The sequence below is a fragment of the Mobula birostris genome, chromosome 2 (assembly GCF_030028105.1).
Source record: "Mobula birostris isolate sMobBir1 chromosome 2, sMobBir1.hap1, whole genome shotgun sequence".
Classification (NCBI taxonomy): domain Eukaryota; kingdom Metazoa; phylum Chordata; class Chondrichthyes; order Myliobatiformes; family Myliobatidae; genus Mobula; species Mobula birostris.
The window spans coordinates 137,003,882-137,024,681 of NC_092371.1; the positions used below are offsets into that span (position 1 = coordinate 137,003,882).

At 46.7% G+C, this 20,800-nt stretch overlaps 1 protein-coding gene across 1 annotated transcript in view; it reads left to right on the forward strand.

The window, feature by feature from the left end:
• Positions 1-20,800, forward strand: part of LOC140210938 (kinesin light chain 2-like) — a 47,885-nt gene that overhangs the window by 15,962 nt on the left and 11,123 nt on the right. The window contains exons 2-10 of the mRNA XM_072280219.1: positions 2,235-2,494; positions 4,423-4,653; positions 5,195-5,270; positions 6,377-6,608; positions 7,017-7,104; positions 9,565-9,666; positions 10,193-10,366; positions 11,542-11,641; positions 20,575-20,653. Of these exons, the coding sequence (XP_072136320.1) occupies positions 2,246-2,494; positions 4,423-4,653; positions 5,195-5,270; positions 6,377-6,608; positions 7,017-7,104; positions 9,565-9,666; positions 10,193-10,366; positions 11,542-11,641; positions 20,575-20,653 (1,331 nt within the window). The 5' untranslated portion in view covers positions 2,235-2,245. The remainder of the gene's footprint in view (positions 1-2,234; positions 2,495-4,422; positions 4,654-5,194; positions 5,271-6,376; positions 6,609-7,016; positions 7,105-9,564; positions 9,667-10,192; positions 10,367-11,541; positions 11,642-20,574; positions 20,654-20,800) is intronic.

Consider the following 20,800-nt stretch of genomic DNA (forward strand, 5'->3'; position numbering starts at 1 on the left):
ATCTCAGGAAGTAAAGGCGCTGGTGGGCCTTCTTGGCAGTGGACTCTGCTTGGTTGGACCAAGTCAGATCATTTGTGATATTGACCCTGAGCAACTTAAAGCTTTTGACCTGTTCCACTTGCGCACCACCGATGTAAATTGGGTCGTGCGGTCCGCTACTCCTGAATTCAATAACCAATTCCTTCGTCTTGCTGACATTGAGGGATAGGTTATTGTCTTCGCACTATGCCACGAGGTTCTTAATTTCCTCTCTGTACTCAAACTCATCATTACCCAAGATACGGCCTACAATTGTTGTGTCATCAGCAAACTTATATATTGAGTTTGATGGAAACTTGGCTACACAATCATGGGTGTACAGTGAGTACGGCAGGGGGCTGAGTACACAGCCTTGTGGGGCACCGGTGCTCAGAGTGATTGTAGAGGAGAGCTTGTCCCCTATTTTTACAGCCTGGGTCCTGTCTGTGAGGAAGCTGAAGATCCAGCTGCAGATCTGAGTGCTAAGGCCCAGGTTCCAGAGCTAAGGAATCAGTTTATTTGGAATGATGGTATTAAAGGCAGAGCTGTTGTCAATGAAAAGGAGCCTTACGTATGCGTCTTTATTCTCCAGGTGTTCTAAGGAGGAATGTAGGGCCAGAGAGATGGCATCTGACGTTGACCTGTTGCTCCGGTAGGCGAATTGCAAAGCGTCGAGGTTGACCGGTAGGCTGTGGTTGATGTGTGCCATAACCAATCTCTCGAAGCACTTCATAGCAATTGATGTCAGAGCCACAGGTCGATAGTCATTCAGGCATGGCACCTTGCTCTTCTTCGGCACTGGGATTATCGTTGCCTTCTTAAAACACGAGGAGATCTTAGACTGAAGCAAGGAGCAGCTGAAGATATCAGCAAGCACTTCAGCTAGCTCGCTTGCACAGGCCCGGAGAACTCGTCCTGGGACGCCATCTGGGCCCGTCACCTTCCTTGGATTTATCTTCAGGAAGGCCCTTCTAACATCCTCCCCACTGACGATGAATCTCGATGCCACCAGGTCCGGTTCATCCGGAGGGAGCAGGACGCTCCATTCTGTTTGAATCTTGCGTAGAATATGTTAAGTTCGTCAGGAAGAGAAGCACCACAGTTATTGATATTCCCAGCCTTTTCTTTGCACCCAGTAATCTCATTTAGACCCTGCCATAGTCTACTGGCATCCCTCTGGTTAGCCTGGGCTTCCAACTTGGCTCGATATTGCCTCTTGGCGCCCTTAATGGCTTTCCGGAGTTCGTGCCTGCATTCCGTGCAGTGACTGGTATCTCCGGACCTAAAAGCCGCAGCTCTAGCCTTTAAAAGGGACTTGACCTCATAATCCATCCAAGGTTTCTGGTTAGGGAATACCTGGATCGTCTTGCGAGACACACAGTCCACCGTGCATTTCCAAATAAAGTCCGTGACAGCTGAGGCATACTCATCGAGGTTAGCTGCCGAGTCCTTGAATACTAACTTTGCGGTGATGAGGCCAGTTTTGGAATACTGTATTGAGCTTTGATCACCGTGCTCTGGGAAATGTGCTGTTAAACTGGAAAGAGTGCAAAGCAGATTTATACGGATATTGCCAGTGAAGAGAGATTGAGCAGGTTGAGACCTTTTTCATTGGACTCGGGGAGAATGAGGGGTAATCTTATAATGGTGGAAAACATCTTGATAGCTGTCGATAGGGTGAATATGCAGAGTCTTTTGTCCCAGAGTTGGGCACTAAAGAGACAGAGGTCAAAGGTTTAAGTTGAGAGGGCAAGTAATTCCATGCTGTATGACTTACCCTGTCAGTTACTGCAGCCCTGTGAATTGATGTGCAGTATCCCGTCAGGCAGGACATTGGTGAATGGTGGAGCACTCACAACACACAAGATGCTGGAGGAGCTCGGTGGAGGAAAATGAACGATTGGTGTTTCGGGTTAACACTCTTCTTCCCAGGCACCTGGATCTCTCGATCGCTTTCCAGGTCCTCGTCCACCCTTCCCTTCAACTCCTTTTACCAGCTATCTCCCCTCAAACTTTCAGTCCAGCTGAAGGGTCTCAACTTGAAAACTTAACTGTCCTTGATACCCTCCACACATGCTGCCCAACCCACTGAGCTCCTCCATCACTGGGCGAGAGAGCAAAGGGCACAGGTGGGAAGCACCAAAGGCCAAGAGGGAAGCTGGCTTACTGGAGCATAGGGTGGTAGCACTAACGTCTCTGTGTCTCCCTGGGGACAGGCTCCCGGAACATGTCCACGATGGTTTACCCCAGGGACGAGAAGCTGGAGAAGCTCAGCCAGGAGGACATCATCTCCAACACTAAGCTGGTGATGCAGGGGCTGGAGGCACTGAAGAATGAGCACAACTCCATCCTGCACAGCCTCATGGAGACCATCAAGTGCCTGAAGAAGGATGAGGAGGCCAACCTGGTGCATGAGAAGTCCAGTCTGATCCGCAAGTCAGTGGAGATGATTGAGCTCGGCCTGGGCGAGGCGCAGGTATGTCGGCGGGGGTCGGGGATGAAGGGGAGGACAGTGGGGGAAACGGGGAGTGAAGGAGAGAAGAGCAGGTGAGGTAGGGAACGGGGGAGTGGGGAGGGGATGGATGGGGAGCAGGGAGGGTGTGGGAGCAGTGGGAGGGGTGAGGTGGAAGGAGCGTAGGAATAGTGAGTGAGAGGATAGGGAGGAGGAGCAATGAGGGAGGGGAGAGACTGGATGGGTGGGGACTTTATGGAGTGGGGAGCAGGAGGGCTGGCAGCTGGGGTGTGAAACAGAGAGTGCAGTGAGGAAGGCGAGGCTGGGGTGAGGGAGCAGATGCCGGGAAGGAGGAGAGTGGTGTGGTTGGAGGAGGGGGACTCAGAGGAGAGGCGACGACTGGGGCAGGTCAGGAGGGTGTAGGGGAATGTGGGAAAGGGGTCGAGTTGTCAGAGAGGCTGTGTGGAGGAGGGCGGACGGGATGGAAGAGGGTAGTGAGTGGACAGTAACTGGAAGGGTGAGTGTGGGTGTGGGTGGGTGGTGAGTGGGGGTGCGGATTGGGGGGGTTAGTGAGGATTTGGGTGGTGAGTGGAAGGTATGGGTGGGGGCTGAGCATAAGTACGGGTGTATGGGGGTGAGTGTGGGTGGGAAAGAGTGGGGGTGGGGGTGAGTGGGGATGTGGGGTGAGTGTGAGTGTGGGTGGGGGGCGAGAGTGTGGATGGGGTGTATGCGTGTATGGGGGTAAGTGTGGGGCTGTGGGGTGAGTGGATGGTGACCAGAGGGTGTGTGTGTGGGGGTGAGTGGGGGTGTGGATTGGGGGGTTAGTGGGGATTTGGGTGGTGAGTTGAAGGTATGGGTGGGGGCTGAGCATGAGAACGGGTGTATGGGGATGTGGGGGAGTGTGAGTGTGGGTGGGGATGAGTGGGGGTGTGGGTGAGTGAGGATGGGGAGTGTGAGTGTGGGGGGTTGAGTGTGAGTATGCATGGGGTGTGAGTGTATGGGGGTAAGTGTGGGGGCTGAGCATAAGTACGGGTGTATGGGGGTGAGTGGAGATGGGGGGAGTGTGGGTGGGGAAGAGTGGGGGTGGGGGTGAGTGGGGATGTGGGGTGAGTGTGGGTGGGGGGTGAGAGTGTGGATGGGGTGTATGCGTGTATGGGGGTAAGTGTGGGGCTGTGGGGTGAGTGGATGGTGACCAGAGGGTGTGTGTGTGGGGGGTGAGTGGGGGTGTGGACTGAGGGGTTAGTGGGGATTTGGGTGGTGAGTGGAAGGTATGGGTGGGGGCTGAGCATGAGTACGGGTGTATGGGGATGAGTGGGGATGTGGGGGAGTGTGAGTGTGGGTGGGGATGAGTGGAGGTGTGGGTGAGTGAGGATGTGGGGGAGTGTGAGTGTGGGGGGTTGAGTGTGAGTATGCATGGGGTGTGAGTGTATGGGGGTAAGTGTGGGGCTGAGTGGAAGGTATGGGTGGGGGGGTGAGCATGAGTACGAGTGTATGGGGGTGAGTGTGAGTGGGGTTGTGGGGTGAGTGGATGGTGACTAGAGGGTGTGTGTGTGGGGGGTGAGTGGGGGTGTGGACTGAGGGGTTAGTGGGGATTTGGGTGGTGAGTGGAAGGTATGGGTGGGGGCTGAGCATGAGTACGGGTGTATGGGGATGAGTGGGGATGTGGGGGAGTGTGAGTGTGGGTGGGGATGAGTGGAGGTGTGGGTGAGTGAGGATGTGGGGGAGTGTGAGTGTGGGGGGTTGAGTGTGAGTATGCATGGGGTGTGAGTGTATGGGGGTAAGTGTGGGGCTGAGTGGAAGGTATGGGTGGGGGGGTGAGCATGAGTACGAGTGTATGGGGGTGAGTGTGAGTGGGGTTGTGGGGTGAGTGGATGGTGACTAGAGGGTGTGTGTGTGTGGGGGAGGAACTGAGGATGGTGACGAGGACTGCCCTCTCCTCTCCCCTCCCTCAGGTGATGATGGCCCTGTCAAACCACCTGAACGCGGTGGAGTCGGAGAAGCAGAAGCTGCGGGCGCAGGTGCGCCGCCTGTGCCAGGAGAACCAGTGGCTGCGGGACGAGCTGGCAGGGACACAGCAGAAGCTGCAGCGCAGTGAGCAGGCCGTGGCCCAGCTTGACGAGGAGAAAAAGCACCTCGAGTTCATGAACCAGCTGAAGAAATATGATGACGACACGTCCCCCTCGGTCTGGACCTCCTCCCCTCCCCCCCACTGACCTGAATCCTCTCCCCTCTCCCTCAGTCTGGTTCCCCTCCCCTCCCCTCCCGACCTCACCGGTCTGTCCTGTCCAGAACTAGCCCATCCTTTGTCTGGGCCTGACCCACTCCCAAGCTCTGTGTCTGCCTGTGTCTCTCCCACACCCTCTCAGTGTTGGGGTGCGATAGGTGACTGTGCACCTGCCCTTGTGTGATGGAGGGTGATTGTCTCTTTGGCAATTCCCTCCTTCTCCAGCCACACTGTCCATCCCTCATACATCTCCCCTCCATCCCACCCTCTACCCTCATACATCTCCCCTCCATCCCACCCTCTACCCTCATACATCTCCCCTCCATCCCACCCTCTCCGTCAGTCCCATCCCTCATATGTCTCCCCTCTACTCCACCCTCTCCGTCAGTCCCATCCCTCATATGTCTCCCCTCTACTCCACCCTTTCCGCACTGCCCCACCTCTCTGCCCTTGCTTGTTGCATCCCAACTTATGTGTGTCTGTGTTTTCCTCTTCCTCAGGATGAGAAGGAGGGTGAGACCTCAAGAGATTCGCTGGATGACCTATTTCCCGAGGAGGAGGAGCACGGCCCTGGAGGTGGACGGGGAGAGGGGAGGGTTGGAGGGGAGTGTGTTCGGAAAGGATTAGTGAGTTGGTGTGATGGGAGGGTAGTGCAGTGAGTGTGAGGGGAGAAGTGGGGAAGGGAGCAGATGAAGGGAGGCAGTGATTGAGTGTGAGGGGTGTAACATGAGTGTAAGTGGGTTGGGGTGTGAGTGTACGGGGTGTGGCGTGAGTGTGGGTGGTGTGACGTGAGTGAGGGGTGTGACAGTGTGGGGGTGTGACGTGAGTGTGGGCGGTGTGACGTGAGTGAGGGGTGTGACGTGAGTGAGGGAGTATGACGTGAGTGAGGGGTGTGACGTGATTGTGGGGGTGTGACATGAGGGGGTGTGACGTGAGTGGGGTGTGACTTGAGTGTGAGGGGTGTGACGTGAGTGAGGGGTGTGATGTGAGTGAGGGTGTGACATGAAGGGTGTGACGTGAGGAGTGTGATATGAGTGGGGTGTGACATGAGAGGGGTGTGACGTGAGTGGGGTGTGACTTGAGTGTGAGGGGTGTGATGTGAGTGAGGGTGTGACGTGAGAGGGGTGTGACGTGAGGGGTGTGACGTGAGAGGGGTGTGACATGAGAGGGGTGTGATGTGAGTGAGGGGTGTGATGTGAGTGAGGGTGTGACGTGAGAGGGGTGTGACGTGAGTGGGGTGTGACGTGAGTGAGGGGTGTGATGTGAGTGAGGGGTGTGATGTGAGTGAGGGTGTGACGTGGGAGGGGTGTGATGTGAGTGGGGTGTGACATGAGAGGGATGTGATGTGAGTGGGGGGGTGTGACATGAGTGAGGGGTGTGACGTGATTGTGGGGGTGTGACGTGAGTGAGGGGTGTGACTTGAGTGTGAGGGGTGTAACCTGAGTGTGGAAGTGTGGCGTGAGTGAAGGGTGTGACGTGAGTGTAGATGGGTTGGGGTTGGAGTGTGAGTGTGGGGGAAGGGAGTGAGATTGGAGGGGATTCATTGAGGGGGTGTGAGTGGGGTTGGAAGATCAGGCAGACACAGTGAAGGAATGGACAGTTGGTTGTGGGTGGGGTTGACCTGGATGGGGGGGGGCACCGGGGGTCTGGGATCCTTTTACTCACCTCCTCGCTCCCCGCAGCAGCCTCGCACGCCCACAGCAGCAGCGCTGTGGCCGCGGCGCAGCAGTGCGGTTACGAGATCCCAGCCCGCCTGCGGACTCTGCATAACCTGGTGATCCAGTACGCCTCGCAGGGCCGCTATGAGGTGGCCGTACCACTGTGTAAACAGGCGCTGGAGGACCTGGAGAAAACCTCCGGCCACGACCACCCCGATGTGGCCACCATGCTCAACATCCTGGCCCTGGTGTACAGGTGAGCAACCCTACACACCCCCTCCCATACCTCCACCAACCCCAACCCCATACCGTCTCAAACCCCAAAACCTTTGCACCTTCCCCAGCTCTCTCCCTCTTTCCTCTCTGCCATCTTGCCCATCTCTTTCCCCTCACTCTCATCTGTCTTTCTACCCCCCGAATCTTTATTGCCACCTCTCTCTCCCACCTCTCCTTTTCCTCATTTCTCCCTCTCCGTCTCATTCTCTCACAAACCTACTCTCACTTGAGTATCAGTCTAGCTCTTTCACTCTTATTCCCTCCCTCCATGTCCCCCCAACACCCCCACCCCTCTCTCTGAGTCTCACTCTCTTCCCCAGACCCCTGACTCTCAGTTTTGCCCCATCACCAGCAATTCTCAGCCACACTCCCTCCTCTCTCCACACAGGGACCAGAACAAGTACAAGGAAGCTGCACACCTCCTCAATGATGCTCTGAACATCCGGGAGAAAACCCTGGGCAAGGACCACCCAGCCGTGAGTAAGCGGGGAGAGACGGGACGGGCGGGGGTGACACGAGGGAGAGGGATGGGATGACCTGGGAGACTACCCTCGTGTTCTGGTCTGGCCCCACTGGGTTTTGCAGAGTTGGGGATCGAGTGGTTGCAAGTTGTGCCAGTAGGCACTGCTCCAGACAGAAAGAGGGAGACAGACAGTATATTGTTATACACCGGGGGGATGGTAATGCAGTCACAGAGACAAGGGTGAAAGAAGTTTGATGATCTAGGATTTAGATGTTTTGGGTGTGGTGGAGGGGGAGGTAAAGGAGGAGAGGCTGTTATAATATTGATTGGGAAGTAGATCATTACTCAGAGAGTAAATCCCCCTCCCACCATCATCTCAACCTCCTCATCCTCTTGTAATGGAGCAACCAGAACTACACACAATACTCCAAATGTGGTCTCAACAAAGTTTTATACACTCTTCCCAACGTTATACTCAGTGCTCTAACGGATGAAGCTACGTATACTCTATCTTCTTTACCACCCTATTTACTGGGGTCATCATTTTCAAGGCGGCGAGGGCTTCCCCAGGATCTCTCTGTACATCGATCCTTCATTAACTGTAGAGTATGATATTGATCAGCTGGAGAGTAGGGCGATGGCAGGTGGAGTTTATTCCAGACAAGAGCAAAGTTATGTATTTTGTAAAGTCAAATAAGGGTGGGAGATTTGGAGTAAATCGTAGGGCCCTGGGTAGTGTTGATGAACAAAGCACCCTCAGAGCAAGAGGTTCCCTGAAAGTGACAGCAAAGGTAGATAGGGTAGTGAAGAGGCTATGTGGCATCCTTGCCTGCACCATCTCTGCCACTCACTGAATATAACGGGGAACATAATGTCCCGACTCTGAAAGTGCAGATTAGGCTGCACGAAGAATTGTGTGTGGTTGTGATCACCACCCTATGGGAAGGATGTGATCGCACTGGGGAGGGTGCAGAGAGGACGTGATCGCACTGGGGAGGGTGTAGAGAGGATGTGATCGCACTGGGGAGGGTGTAGAGAGGACGTGATCGCGCTGGGGAGGGTGCAGAGAGGACGTTGCCTGGACTGGAGCTCTTCAGTTGTGGTGAGAGACTGGATCAGATGGAATTGTTTTCCTTGGAGCTGAGGAAGCTGATGAGAGATCTCCTAGAAGTGATCAAAATTATGCGAACATGGATAGGGCAGATAAGGAATTTTGTTTATGGTATGGCCTTTCTTTAAGTTAAGGGGTAAGACATTTAGAGGGGATCCAGAATTCTGTGCCTGAAGGGATAATGGAGGCAGAGTATTCGACAGCATTAAAGAGTATGATAAATCTGCCCAGTCTTTTCCCCGTGGTTGTGGAGTCAGGATCTAGAGGGCAGAGGTTTAAAGTGAGCAGGGAAAGACCTAATAGGAACCAAAGAGACAACTTTTTCTCCCAGAGAATGTGGTCTGTAAATGGAATAAGGTCCCAGAGGAAGTCATTGAGCTGTTACAGTAACAAACAAGGGAAAATCTGCTGATGCTGGAAATCCGAGCAACACACAAAATGCTGGAAGAACTCAGCAGGCCAGGCAGCTTCTATGGAAAAGAGTACAGTCGATGTTTTGGGCCGAAACCCTTTTCCAGTCCTGACGAAGGGTCTCTGCCCAAAATGTCAACGATACTCTTTTCCATGGACTTTTAACAGTAGGACATGGATAGAAAGGGTTTTGAAATGGTGTGGGCCTAGCATAGGTAGATGGGAACTCAGCAGGAATGTTGGTCAGCATGCAGCAGTGGGGCCGAAGGGCTTGTTTCCTTGCTGCATGACTCTAGCAATCAGATGAGTATGTGAATTGACAGGGTATAACGTTTAAAGGTCAAAATCTCAAAGTAAATCTTACTATCAAAGTATGTATACATCACCATATACAACCTTGAGATTCATTTTCTTGCTGGAGTTCTCAATAAATCTATAGAATAACAACCCGTAACAGAATCAATGAAAGACCACCCAACCAGAGTGCAGAAGACAACAAACTGTGCGAGTACAACAAGAAGGATTACTAATAATAAATAAATAAATAAATAAGCAATAATCGAGGACATGTTGAAGGCTCCTTGAAAGTGAGTCCATAGGTTGTGGGAACATTTCAATGATGGAGCAAGTGAAGTTGAATAAAGGTATCCCCACTGGTTCAAGTGCCTGATGCTTGAGGGCTCCTGTACCTCCTTCCTGATGGCAACAGCGGGAAGAGAGCCCGGCCTGGGTGGTGGGGATCTCTGACGGATGCTGCTCCCCTGCGACAGCGTTTCATGTAGGTGTGCTGAGTGGGTATAGGAGGCAATAGGATAGTCTCCTCGCTGGCCCCAGGGCCCCTGCCCTTACCCGTGCCATGGCCGGGGCCACGGTGAGTGATCTGGGACTCACTCTCCCTCCCATGCTGGGGGCAGTAGGTGATCCAGGACTAAGTCTGTGCCCTGTTGGCAGGTGGCAGCGACCCTGAACAACCTGGCCGTTCTGCACGGGAAGAGGGGCAAGTACAAGGAGGCCGAGCCCCTGTGCAAGAGGGCACTGGAGATCCGTGAGAAGGTGAGTGCGTGGGTTGGGGTGAGAGTGGTGTTGTGGGTGCCTGGTTAGGTGGAGCAGTGGAGTGGGGCATCGGTCGAGCCATGGACCTGGCTGGGGAAGGTGGGTGTTGTCTAGACCGGCCCTGTTTGGTCTGGACTGCTTTGGAAGGATTTATCCCCACCGTGGGTCAGAGTGAGCTGGGGGAGAGGTGCTGGAGGAGCAGGGCTCTTGGGGTGGAGAGAGGAAAGGTTACCTGTGGGGGTCAGATTAGTCAGGGGTGGATGCCTGCTCTTACAGAGGTTGAGGTGACAGGGTGTATGGGGAGAGTCCTGGGGGGGAGGAGGAAGCAGATTTGGGTTAAAGGGCATACACGTGTTGTGATGAGGGAGGGGATGGGGTGATGGGGAGTAGAGAGGAGGGGAAGGGTGTCAGCTGGGACAGGAACGGGAGGGGTAGAGGGGTGGGTCCTTACCTGCGGTGACTCGGTTGGGGGTGGTGGGCTGGACCAGGGCCTGTACCCACATGCCATGATGGGGAATATCCCTAGGTGCTGGGCCGAGACCACCCTGATGTGGCAAAGCAGCTGAACAATCTGGCCCTGCTGTGCCAGAACCAGGGCAAGTACGAGGAAGTGGAGTACTACTACCGGCGGGCTCTCGACATCTACCAGAGCCGGCTCGGCACCGACGACCCCAACGTGGCCAAGACCAAGAACAACCTGGTGAGGTGGGCGGGCAGAGGGAGGGCAGGGGAGGGGAGTGGGGGGGGAGATACTGGGGAGGGGATTGAGCAGACAGTGCATGGGTACAGGGTTCAACATTTAGGCAATGAGCACTAAGGAGTTTTGGCCTTTGGAGTGGGTTACATATGCACAGAGCAAGAACAGCAATTGAGTAGAGTCATATTAGTAATGGTACACGCTGGGCAAATTAGTGTGGGAGCCCGCTGAGATGAAAACACATGCACTTGAGAGCCCACGTGTAAAAGAGACGGCCTCCTGCATGTAGGAGGCCCAGTTGATCAGATGCTTGTGCACTCTGCACATTCTGGCACTGATCTGATATGGTACAGAGGGGGTTCAGGGAATGGTCAGGGTCATAAAACCATAAGATGGAAGCAGAATTAGGCCATTCAGTCCATAGAGTCTGTTCCACCAGTCAAGGGTGACTTTTTATTCAACCCCATTCTCCCCTGCCTTCCCCAGTCAAGAACCCTTAACCCCTGTACCAGTCAAGAATGTATCAATCTTTGCCTTAAACATACCCAATGACTTGGCTTCCACTGTCCACTGTGGTAACAAATTCCACAGATTCACCACCCTCTGGTTGAAGAAATTCCTCCTCATCTCAGTGTAAAGGGACACCCCTTTATTCTGAGTTTGTACCCTCTGATCGTAGACTCTCCTACTGAAACATCCTCTCCATATCCACTCCATCCAGACTCTTCAGTATCTGATAGGTTTCAATGAAATCCCCACTCATCTTTCTAAACTTCATTGAGTACAGGCCCAGAGACCTGAAATGCTTCTCATACATACTATACAATATGTTAAGCCTTTCATTCCTGGGATCATTCTTGTGAACCTCCTCTGCACCTTCTCCAGGGCCAGCAGATCTGTCCTTAAATCTTAACCTAAAGTTGCTCAGAATATTCTAAATGTTATCTGACCATTGCCTTGGCAGTACATCCTTGCCTGTGTGTTCCAGTTCCCTCAAAGTAAATACTAACATTGCATTTGCCTTTGTTACTACTGACTGAGCCTGAAAGTGAACTTGGAGGATTCCTAGGTCAAGGCTGGTGAAGGCTGAGGATCGGGGATGGTGGTGATTAAGTCGAGGTTTGGAGGTACCAGTTTGGGAGGGGTTAATCCTCTTTCCACTGCTTCCCCTCCCACAGGCCTCCTGCTACCTGAAGCAGGGCAAGTACAAGGAAGCCGAGACTCTGTACAAAGACATTCTGACCCGCGCTCACGAGAAGGAGTTTGGATCTGTCAATGGTACGTCCAGAACTTTGCATGGCAATGTCTGATAGATACTGCACAGTAGGCACGAGTCAGCATTTCCCCTTTCACTGTTCCACTGAACTTCTCTCCCCAGCTGAAAGCAGCATTCATTCCCATTCCCAACTCCCCTCCTAATGAAGCAGCCCATTCTGGATGCAGCAAGACGTGGACAACATTCAGACACGGGCTGATGTGTGGCAGGTGATGTACAGGTCACTGAAGTGCCGGGCAGAGAGTGCCTCCACCAACAGAGTCTGACTGGTGTTCAATGACATTCCCATCCCCAACATCCTGAGGGTCAATGTTCACCAAAAACACCAGAACTGCTGCTCAGACACCATGGCAGGAGTGTGATAAACACTCCCCATTGGCCTGGGTGAGTGCAGCTCCAACAGCTCTCAAACTCAACACCACCCAGGACAAAACAGCTGCTCAGCCCCAGCACCTCCCTCTTCCTCAGCACCACCTGCAATATACTCTGCACATACTGACCTGGGCTACTCGGACAGAAACTCTCTTCTTTTTAAATCTTTTTATTAATTTTTCAAAATTACAAACTCAATAACAAAGTTGGTACACAGAGATTGGAAAAATGTTCATCAGCATATATAAAATGAATTTTAAGTAACACAGATATAAAAGACTTCCAAACTCATAATGAGATTAAACATTAAAAAAGAAACAAAAAGAAAAAATATATATAAACAAAAAAAACCCCCAAAAGAAAAAAAAGAAAAAAAAACCCCAAGGAAAAAAAACAAAACAGGGCTAGACCAACAGCTTATATCGGACATGTTCAATAATGTCGTTAACTCCGCTCCTCTCCTCATATAATATAAGTTTAGAAAAAAGATTCGGAAAGGTCAGATTACATCATATGAAAATGTTGCATAAGAGGTTTCCAAGTTTCTTCAAATTTAACCGAAAGGTCAAAAATATCACTTCTAATTTTTTCCAAATTTAAACTTAATATGGTTTGAGAAAACCATTGGAATGTAGTTGGAGGATTAGTTTCCTTCCAGTTCAACAAAATAGATCTTCTCGCTATTAAAGTAACAAAAGCTATCATTCGACAGGCTGAAGAAGACAAAGATCTATGTTCTACCGTTGGCAATCCAAAGATTGCCGTAATAGGATGGGGTTTTAAATCGATGCATAGAACTGTTGAAATAATATCAAAAATGTCTTTCCAATATTTTTCCAAAAGTGGACAGGACCAAAACATATGAGTTAAAGAAGCCACTTCAGAGTGACATCTATCACAAGTAGGGTTTATATGGGAATAAAAATGAACTAGTTTATCTTTGGACATATGAGCTCTGTGTACTACTTTAAATTGTATTAAAGTATGTTTAGCGCATATAGAAGAAGTACTAACTAATTGAAAAATTTTTTCCCATTTCTCTGTAGGTAGGGAAAGTTGAAGTTCCCTTTCCCATTCATTTTTAATTTTATCAGATATATCTGGCTGTAATTTCATAATTATATCATAAATTATTGCTATTAATCCCTTCTGCAAAGGATTAAAGCCTAAAATTTTATCAAGAGTGCCAGAAGGATTGGAAGTCGGAAAGGTAGGCAATGTAATATTTTAAAAATTTCTTATTTGTAAGTATCTAAAAAAGTGGGATCTAGGCAAATCAAATTTCTCAGATAACTGCTCAAAAGACATAAAGCAGTTATCCAAAAATAAATCGTGAAAACATATTATGCCTTTCATTTTCCATATCAAAAAGGCTTGGTCCATTACCGAAGGTTGGAAAAAAAAATTAGACATAATAGGACTTGATAACATAAATTCATTCAGGCCAAAAAATTTACGAAATTGAAACCATATTCGCAATGTATGTTTAACTATAGGGTTAAAGATTTGTTTATTCAATTTAGATAGTGCAAAAGGCAATAAAGTTCCTAAAATGGAGGCTAAAGAAAACCCTTGTACAGAATGGCCTTCAAGGTTTACCCAATGTGGGCTTGGAGTTATATTCCAATCTTGTGTCCAAAATATTAAGTATCGGATATTAATTGCCCAGTAATAAAATCTTAGGACAGGCAATGCCAAACCACCTTCTTTCTTAGATTTCTGTAAGTATTTTTTACTTAATCTGGGATTTCTATTTTGCCATATATAAGAAGAAATTTTAGAGTCAATAATATCAAAAAAAGATTTAGGAATAAAAATCAGTATCACTTGAAATAAATATAAAAATTTGGGTAAAATAATCATTTTAAAAGCATTAATACGGCCAATCAATGATAGAGACAAAGGGGACCATTTGGTAATCAGTTGTTTAACCTGATTAATTAATGGTAAAAGGTTGAAATTGAATAGATCCCTATGTCTCTTAGTAATTTTAACTCCCAAATAAGTAAAATAATCAGTAATCAATCTAAATGGAGAATTTCTATAAATAGGAACCTGCATATTTAATGGAAAGAGTTCACTCTTACTTAGGTTCAGTTTATAACCAGAAAAGCTACTAAACTGAGCAAGCAAAGTTAATACTGCCGGAATAGATTTTCCTGGGTTAGAAATATATAATAGTAGATCATCTGCATTTAATGATAATTTATGAATCTCATTTCCACCGGTAATACCAAATATATTAGGGGAGTCACGAATGGCAATAGCTAGCGGTTCCAAGGCAATATCAAATAATAATGGACTAAGAGGGCAACCCTGCCTAGTACCACGGAATAAATGAAAGAAAGGGGATCTTTGTTTGTTAGTAAATACCGAGGCCAAAGGGGTAAAATATATCAGTTTAATCCAGGAAATGAATATCGGACTAAAATTGAATTTCTCAAGGGTATTAAATAAATATACCCATTCAACTCTATCAAAAGCTTTTTCAGCATCCAATGAAACGACACATTCTGGAATTTTGGGTGAAGGCGTATAAACGATATTCATTAATCTCCTAATATTAAAAAAAGAGTAACGATTTTTAATAAATCCAGTTTGATCAGCAGAAATAATTTGGGGTAATACATTCTCCAATCTCGTTGCCAATATTTTAGAAAAAATCTTAGAATCCACGTTCAGCAAAGGTATAGGCCTATAAGATGCACATTCAGTAGGATCCTTATCTTTTGAAGAATTAGGGAAATAGAAGCTCGATAGAAAGATTGTGGTAATTTACCTATTGAAACTGCATCCCTAAAAACGTTACATAGCCAAGGAGTTAGTGTAGTTGAGAAAAATTTTAAAAATTCTACTGTAAATCCATCTGGACCAGGTGCTTTACCTGAATTCATTGAAAAAATAGCATTCTTTATTTCCTCTACAGTAATAGGTACATCTAGTTTTGCACGTTTATTAGATGATAATTTTGGAATATTCAATTTCTTAAAAAATTCATACATAGTGGACTCATCAGGAAATTCTGATTGATAAAGAGAGGTATAAAATTCTTGAAAGGATTTATTAATCTCATCATGGTCAACTGTCAAAGTGCCATCTTGTTTACAAATTTTAAGAATCTGTTGTTTAACCGAGGCCGATTTCAATTGATTAGCTAAAAGTTTCCCAGTTTTATCACCATGTATATAAAATTGACTCTTAGTTTTAATTAATTGACTTTCAATTGAAGATGATAATAAAAGGTTATGTTCCATTTGAAGTTCAACTCTCTGTTTATAAAGTTCTTGATTAGGAGCTATAGAATATTTCTTATCAACTTCTTTAATCTTGTTAACCAGTTTAAGTATTTCCATGTTAGTTTGCTTTTAATCCAGCAGCGTATGAAATAATTTGTCCACGAATATATGCTTTAAAAGTATCCCAGAGGATCCCACTGGAAATATCATCCGTGGAATTCGTTGTAAAGAAAAACTTAATCTGTTCATCAATAAACCTAACGAAATCTGAATCTTGAAGCAAAGAGATATTGAATCTCCATTGTCTAGAATTAGTAGATATATCCCTTAAGTTGATAAATAATTTCAACGGTGCATAGTCAGAAACAACAATAGAATCATATTCATAACTCGTAACAAAAGGAATTAATCGAGAGTCAATAAGAAAGTAGTCAGTTCTTGAATAATGCTGATGTACATGTGAAAAAAAAGAGAACTCTTTGTCATTCTGATGCAAGAATCTCCAAATTTCTGAAATTCCAGAATCAATCATAAAAGAGTTAATAAGGGTAGCCGATTTATTCGGAAGTGCTTGATTAAACTTGGATCTATCTAACAAAGGGTTTAAACAACAATTAAAATCACCACCCATAATCAGCATATAGTGATTTAAATTGGGAAGAGCTGTGAGGAGATCCTTGAAAAAATCAGGACAGTCAACACTTGGAGCATAAACATTGAGCATGGCAACTTTTTTGTTAAATAGCAAGCCAGTAATCAATAAAAAATCTGCCATTAGAATCTGAAATTGTTTCATAGTGCGTAAATGAAATTGACAAATCTATAAATATAGAAACGCCTTTTACTTTAGCTTGTGAGTTCGCACGATACTGTTTTTCCTTCCAGAATCTAAAGAAACGTTGATTATCCTCTTTCCGGACATGCGTTTCTTGTACAAAAATAATATGAGCATTCATCCTGTGGAATACTTTAAAAATTTTCTTCCGTTTAACCGGGTGGTTTAAACCATTTGTATTCCAAGAAACTAAATTAATGGTCTTATCCAACATAATGAGCTCGAGTATAAAGAATGTAAAGGGTTAACCAGAATAGAGACTCATGACTCCGGAAGAGGAAAAAAGGTCCAAAGAGGAACCGGAAGTTACGACATTTCAGACATTTTAGTAGTTTCTGGTCAGCCCGTTTAAAAAGAAAAAAATGAAAAAAGAATAAAAGGAAAAATACCACCCACCTCCCACAAAACCCCAGAAGAAAGCCAGACAGTGGCCAATGCTAAATCTAAGACTAAACCTACCCCCATCTTTCTGGAGGGCGACCCAACAGAAATATGTTTATCAAGAAAAACACCACCGTTATGGAAAAAAGTAAAAACTAACTATAACAAGAAAAAAAATCTAAAACGATTAAAAGCACTAAGAAGTTCCTTACTACTCATATTACAAAGTACATCAAACATTAAATCATATTACTATATTAATTTTTCAAATATAAATGATCGGAGATGACGTAAGAAACAGCAAGGATTCTGGGGAGAAGAGAAAAACAATCCCCCATTTTAAAATATAATATTTAAGTAACATTTCAAAAAGAAAACAAACATTAAAATTATAACTAAATAACTACCCAAAGGTATTAAGAGTAAGATATACAGGATCACTAACAGAAAAGCCTAATATCGTTTAACTATATAAAATGAACCCACACTGCCAGATCGAAAAAACAAAGCCTTGAACTAAACCATCAGAGACGAGAGAAAAAACCAAATGATACATTGACTAATCCTCCATAGAGGGAGGCAGATCATCGAGAAAGCTTTGGGCTTCCATCGGATTTTTAAACAGACTGCGCGAGTTATCCGGCATAACCACTCTCAGACGGGCTGGAAACAGTAGCGCTATTTTATAGTCCCGACGATAAAGTTCTGCCATCTGAGGTTTAAAAGCCATCCGTTTTTTCAATACGTCTTGGGTGTAGTCTTCAACAATTCTGAACTTGAAATCTTGAAATTCGATCATACCTTTCTTCCGAGCCGCTCGGATAACTCGTTCCTTCTCGTGGACATAATGAAACCGAATAATGATCGGTCTGGGTTCAGCCGATCTCTCCAGATTAAAACGGAATGAGTGGTGAGCACGATCTAATATCGGTGGTTCTTCCAATATATCAGAGCCAAACACATCCATTAGCATTTTAGAAAAGTATTTAGTAGGATCTCCCTTCTCCACATCCTCAGGGAAACCAATTAAGCGCAAATTCTGTCGTCAGGAACGATTTTCAAGATCGATAGTCTTAGCTTGATAGCGTTCCAATTGCTGAGTTACCGAAGTTAAACTTTTTTCGAGCGCTTCAATTCTTTTATCTCTTTTACGGCCATCTTCGTCTAACTCCGAAATCCTGACTTGATGTTGGTGGATTTCACATCTGAATGTTCTTGATTCTTCTTTCCTCAAATTCAACGCTTCTTCAATTGCGGTGAGTCTTCGATTAACTGTATAAGACCATAAGACAAAGGAGCTGAAGTAGGCCATTCGGCCCCTTCGAGTCTGCTCTGCCATTTTATCATGAGCTGATCCATTTTCTCCTATTTAGTCCCACTTCCCTGCCTTCTCACCATAACCTTTGATGCCCTGGCTACTCAGATACCTATCAATCTCTGCCTTAAATACACCCAATGACTTGGCCTCCACTGCTGCTCGTGGCAACAAATTCCATAGATTCACCACCCTCTGACTAAAAAAATTTCTTCGCATTTCTGTTCTGAAAGGGCGCCCTTCAATCCTTAAGTCATGCCCTCTCGTACTAGACTTCCCCATCATGGGAAACAACCTTGCCACATCCATTCTGTCAATGCCCTTTAACATTCGAAATGTTTCTATGAGGTCTCCCCTCATTCTTCTAAACTCCAAGGAATACAGTCCAAGAGCGGACAAATGTTCCTCATATGTTAACCCTCTCATTCCCGGAATCATTCTAGTGAATCTTCTCTGTACCCTCTCCAACGTCAGCACATCCTTTCTTAAATAAGGAGACCAAAACTGCCCACAGTACTCCAAGTGAGGTCTCACCAGTGCCTTATAGAGCCTCAACATCACATCCCTGCTCCTATACTCTATTCCACTAGAAATGAATGCCAACATTGCATTTGCCTTCTTCACTACTGACTCAACCTGGAGGTTAACTTTAAGGGTATCCTGTATGAGGACTCCCAAGTCCCGTTGCATCTCAGAACTTTGAATTCTTTCTCCATTTAAATAATAGTCTGCCCGTTTATTTTTTCTGCCAAAGTGCATAACCATACACTTTCCAACATTGTATTTCATTTGCCACTTCTCTGCCCATTCTTCCAATCTATCCAAGTCTCTCTGCAGACTCTCCGTTTCCTCAGCACTACCGGCCCCTCCACCTATCTTCGTATCATCAGCAAACTTAGCCACAAAGTCATCTATTCCATAATCCAAATCGTTGATGTGCAATGTAAAAAGAAGCGGCCCCAACACTGATCCCTGCGAAACACCACTGATAACCGGCAGCCAACCAGAATAGGATCCCTTTATTCCCACTCTCTGTTTCCTGCCGATCAGCCAACGCTCTATCCACGTATGTAACTTACCCGTAATTCCATGCGCTCTAACCTTGTTAAGTAGCCTCGTGTGGCACCTTGTCAAAGGCCTTCTGAAAATCCAAATATACAACATCCACTGCATCTCTCTTGTCTAGCCTACTGGTAATTTCCTCAAAAAATTGTAATAGGTTTGTCAGGCAGGATTTTCCTTTAAGGAATCCATGCTGAGTTCTGCCTATCTTGTCATATGCCTCCAGGTACTCTGTAACCTCATCCTTGACAATTGACTCCAACAACTTCCCAACCACGGAGGTCTATAATTTCCTTTTTGCTTCCTTGCCCCCTTCTTTTGCAATCTTCCAGTCCTCTGGAACCATGCCAGAATCTATCGACTTTTGAAAGATCATCGCTAATGCCTCCGCAATCTCCACAGCTACTTCCTTCAGAACACGAGGGTGCATTCCATCTGGTCCAGGAGATTTATCTACCTTTAGCCTATTCAGCTTTCTGAGTACTTTCTCTGTCGTAATTGTGACTGCGCACACTTCTCTTCCCTGCCACCCTTGAGTGTCCGGTATACTGCTGTCTTCCTCAGTGAAGACTGATGCAAAATACTTGTTCAGTTCCTCTGCCATCTCCTCATCTCTCATTACAATTTCTCCAGCATCATTTTCTATCGGTCCTATATCTACTCTCACATGTCTTTTACTCTTTATATACTTGAAAAAGCTTTTAGTATCCTCTTCGATATTATTTGCTAGCTTCCTTTCATAGTTAATCTTTTCTCTCTTAATACCTTCTTGGTTTCCTTTTGTAAGGTTTTAAAAACTTCCCAATCCTCTCTCTTCCCACTAATTTTTGCTTCCTTGTATGCCCTCTCTTTTGCTTTAACTTTGGCTTTGACTTCTCTTGTCAACCACGGTTGCATCCTTTTTCCACTCGAAAATTTCTTCTTTTTTGGAATATACCTGTCTTGCACATTCCTCATTTCTCACATAAACTCCAGCCACTGCTGCTCTGCCGTCTTTCCCGCCAGTGTCTCTTTCCAGTCAACTTTGGCCAGTTCCTCTCTCATGCCACTGTAATTTCCTTTACCCCACTGAAATACCGACACATCAGATTTCGGCTTCTCTTTTTCTAATTTCACAGTGAACTCAATCATGTTATGATCACTGCCTCCTAAGGGTTCCTTCACCTCAATCTCTCTAATCACCTCTGGTTCATTACACAATACCCAATCCAGTACAGCCGATCCCCTACTGGGCTCAACAACAAGCTGTTCTAAAAAGCCATCCTGCAGACATTTGACAAATTCTCTCTCTTGAGATCCAGTGCTGACCTGATTTTCCCAATCTACTCGCATGTTAAAATCCCCCACAATTATCATAACACTCTTCTAAAAGTTTCTTCATTTGTTCCATAGTTAGCGGAGCATCCTTCGAAGTTCCAGGATCACCATATTTTTTTCCGTTCCCGGCGGAACCTTTCCCTTCTTTGGCTTCTCGTGCTCTGGTATTCATTTTCAATAAATAAAAGTCGTTCAATAATATAGATCGTTTAGTGTAGGTATGGGTAAGGTAACTAAGAGTGGTTACATGTAAAAATGTAAACAGTATGGAGCAATGCCCAAAAGCAGCTCACTCCATGAGTCTCCTGCCGGAAAGCTGTCAACAGAAACTCTCAAACCCGGGAGGCTGGATGTTGGGAGAGGGAGGGTGTTGGACAAGCTCAGGGAGTGACAGGAATTTCCCTTTAATTGTCCTAGGGGAGAATAAACCCATCTGGATGCACGCAGAGGAACGGGAGGAGATGAGCAAGGTAAGTCCATCCCCCCACCCTAACCTGCTCCCTTTCTATCCACACCCCACATCTCCCACCCAGAGAACCCCTCTCACACCCCCACACCGATCCACAATCATCACAACACTGCCCACACCCCACATCTCCCACCCTCAAAACCCCTCTCACACCCCACATCTCCCACCCTCAAA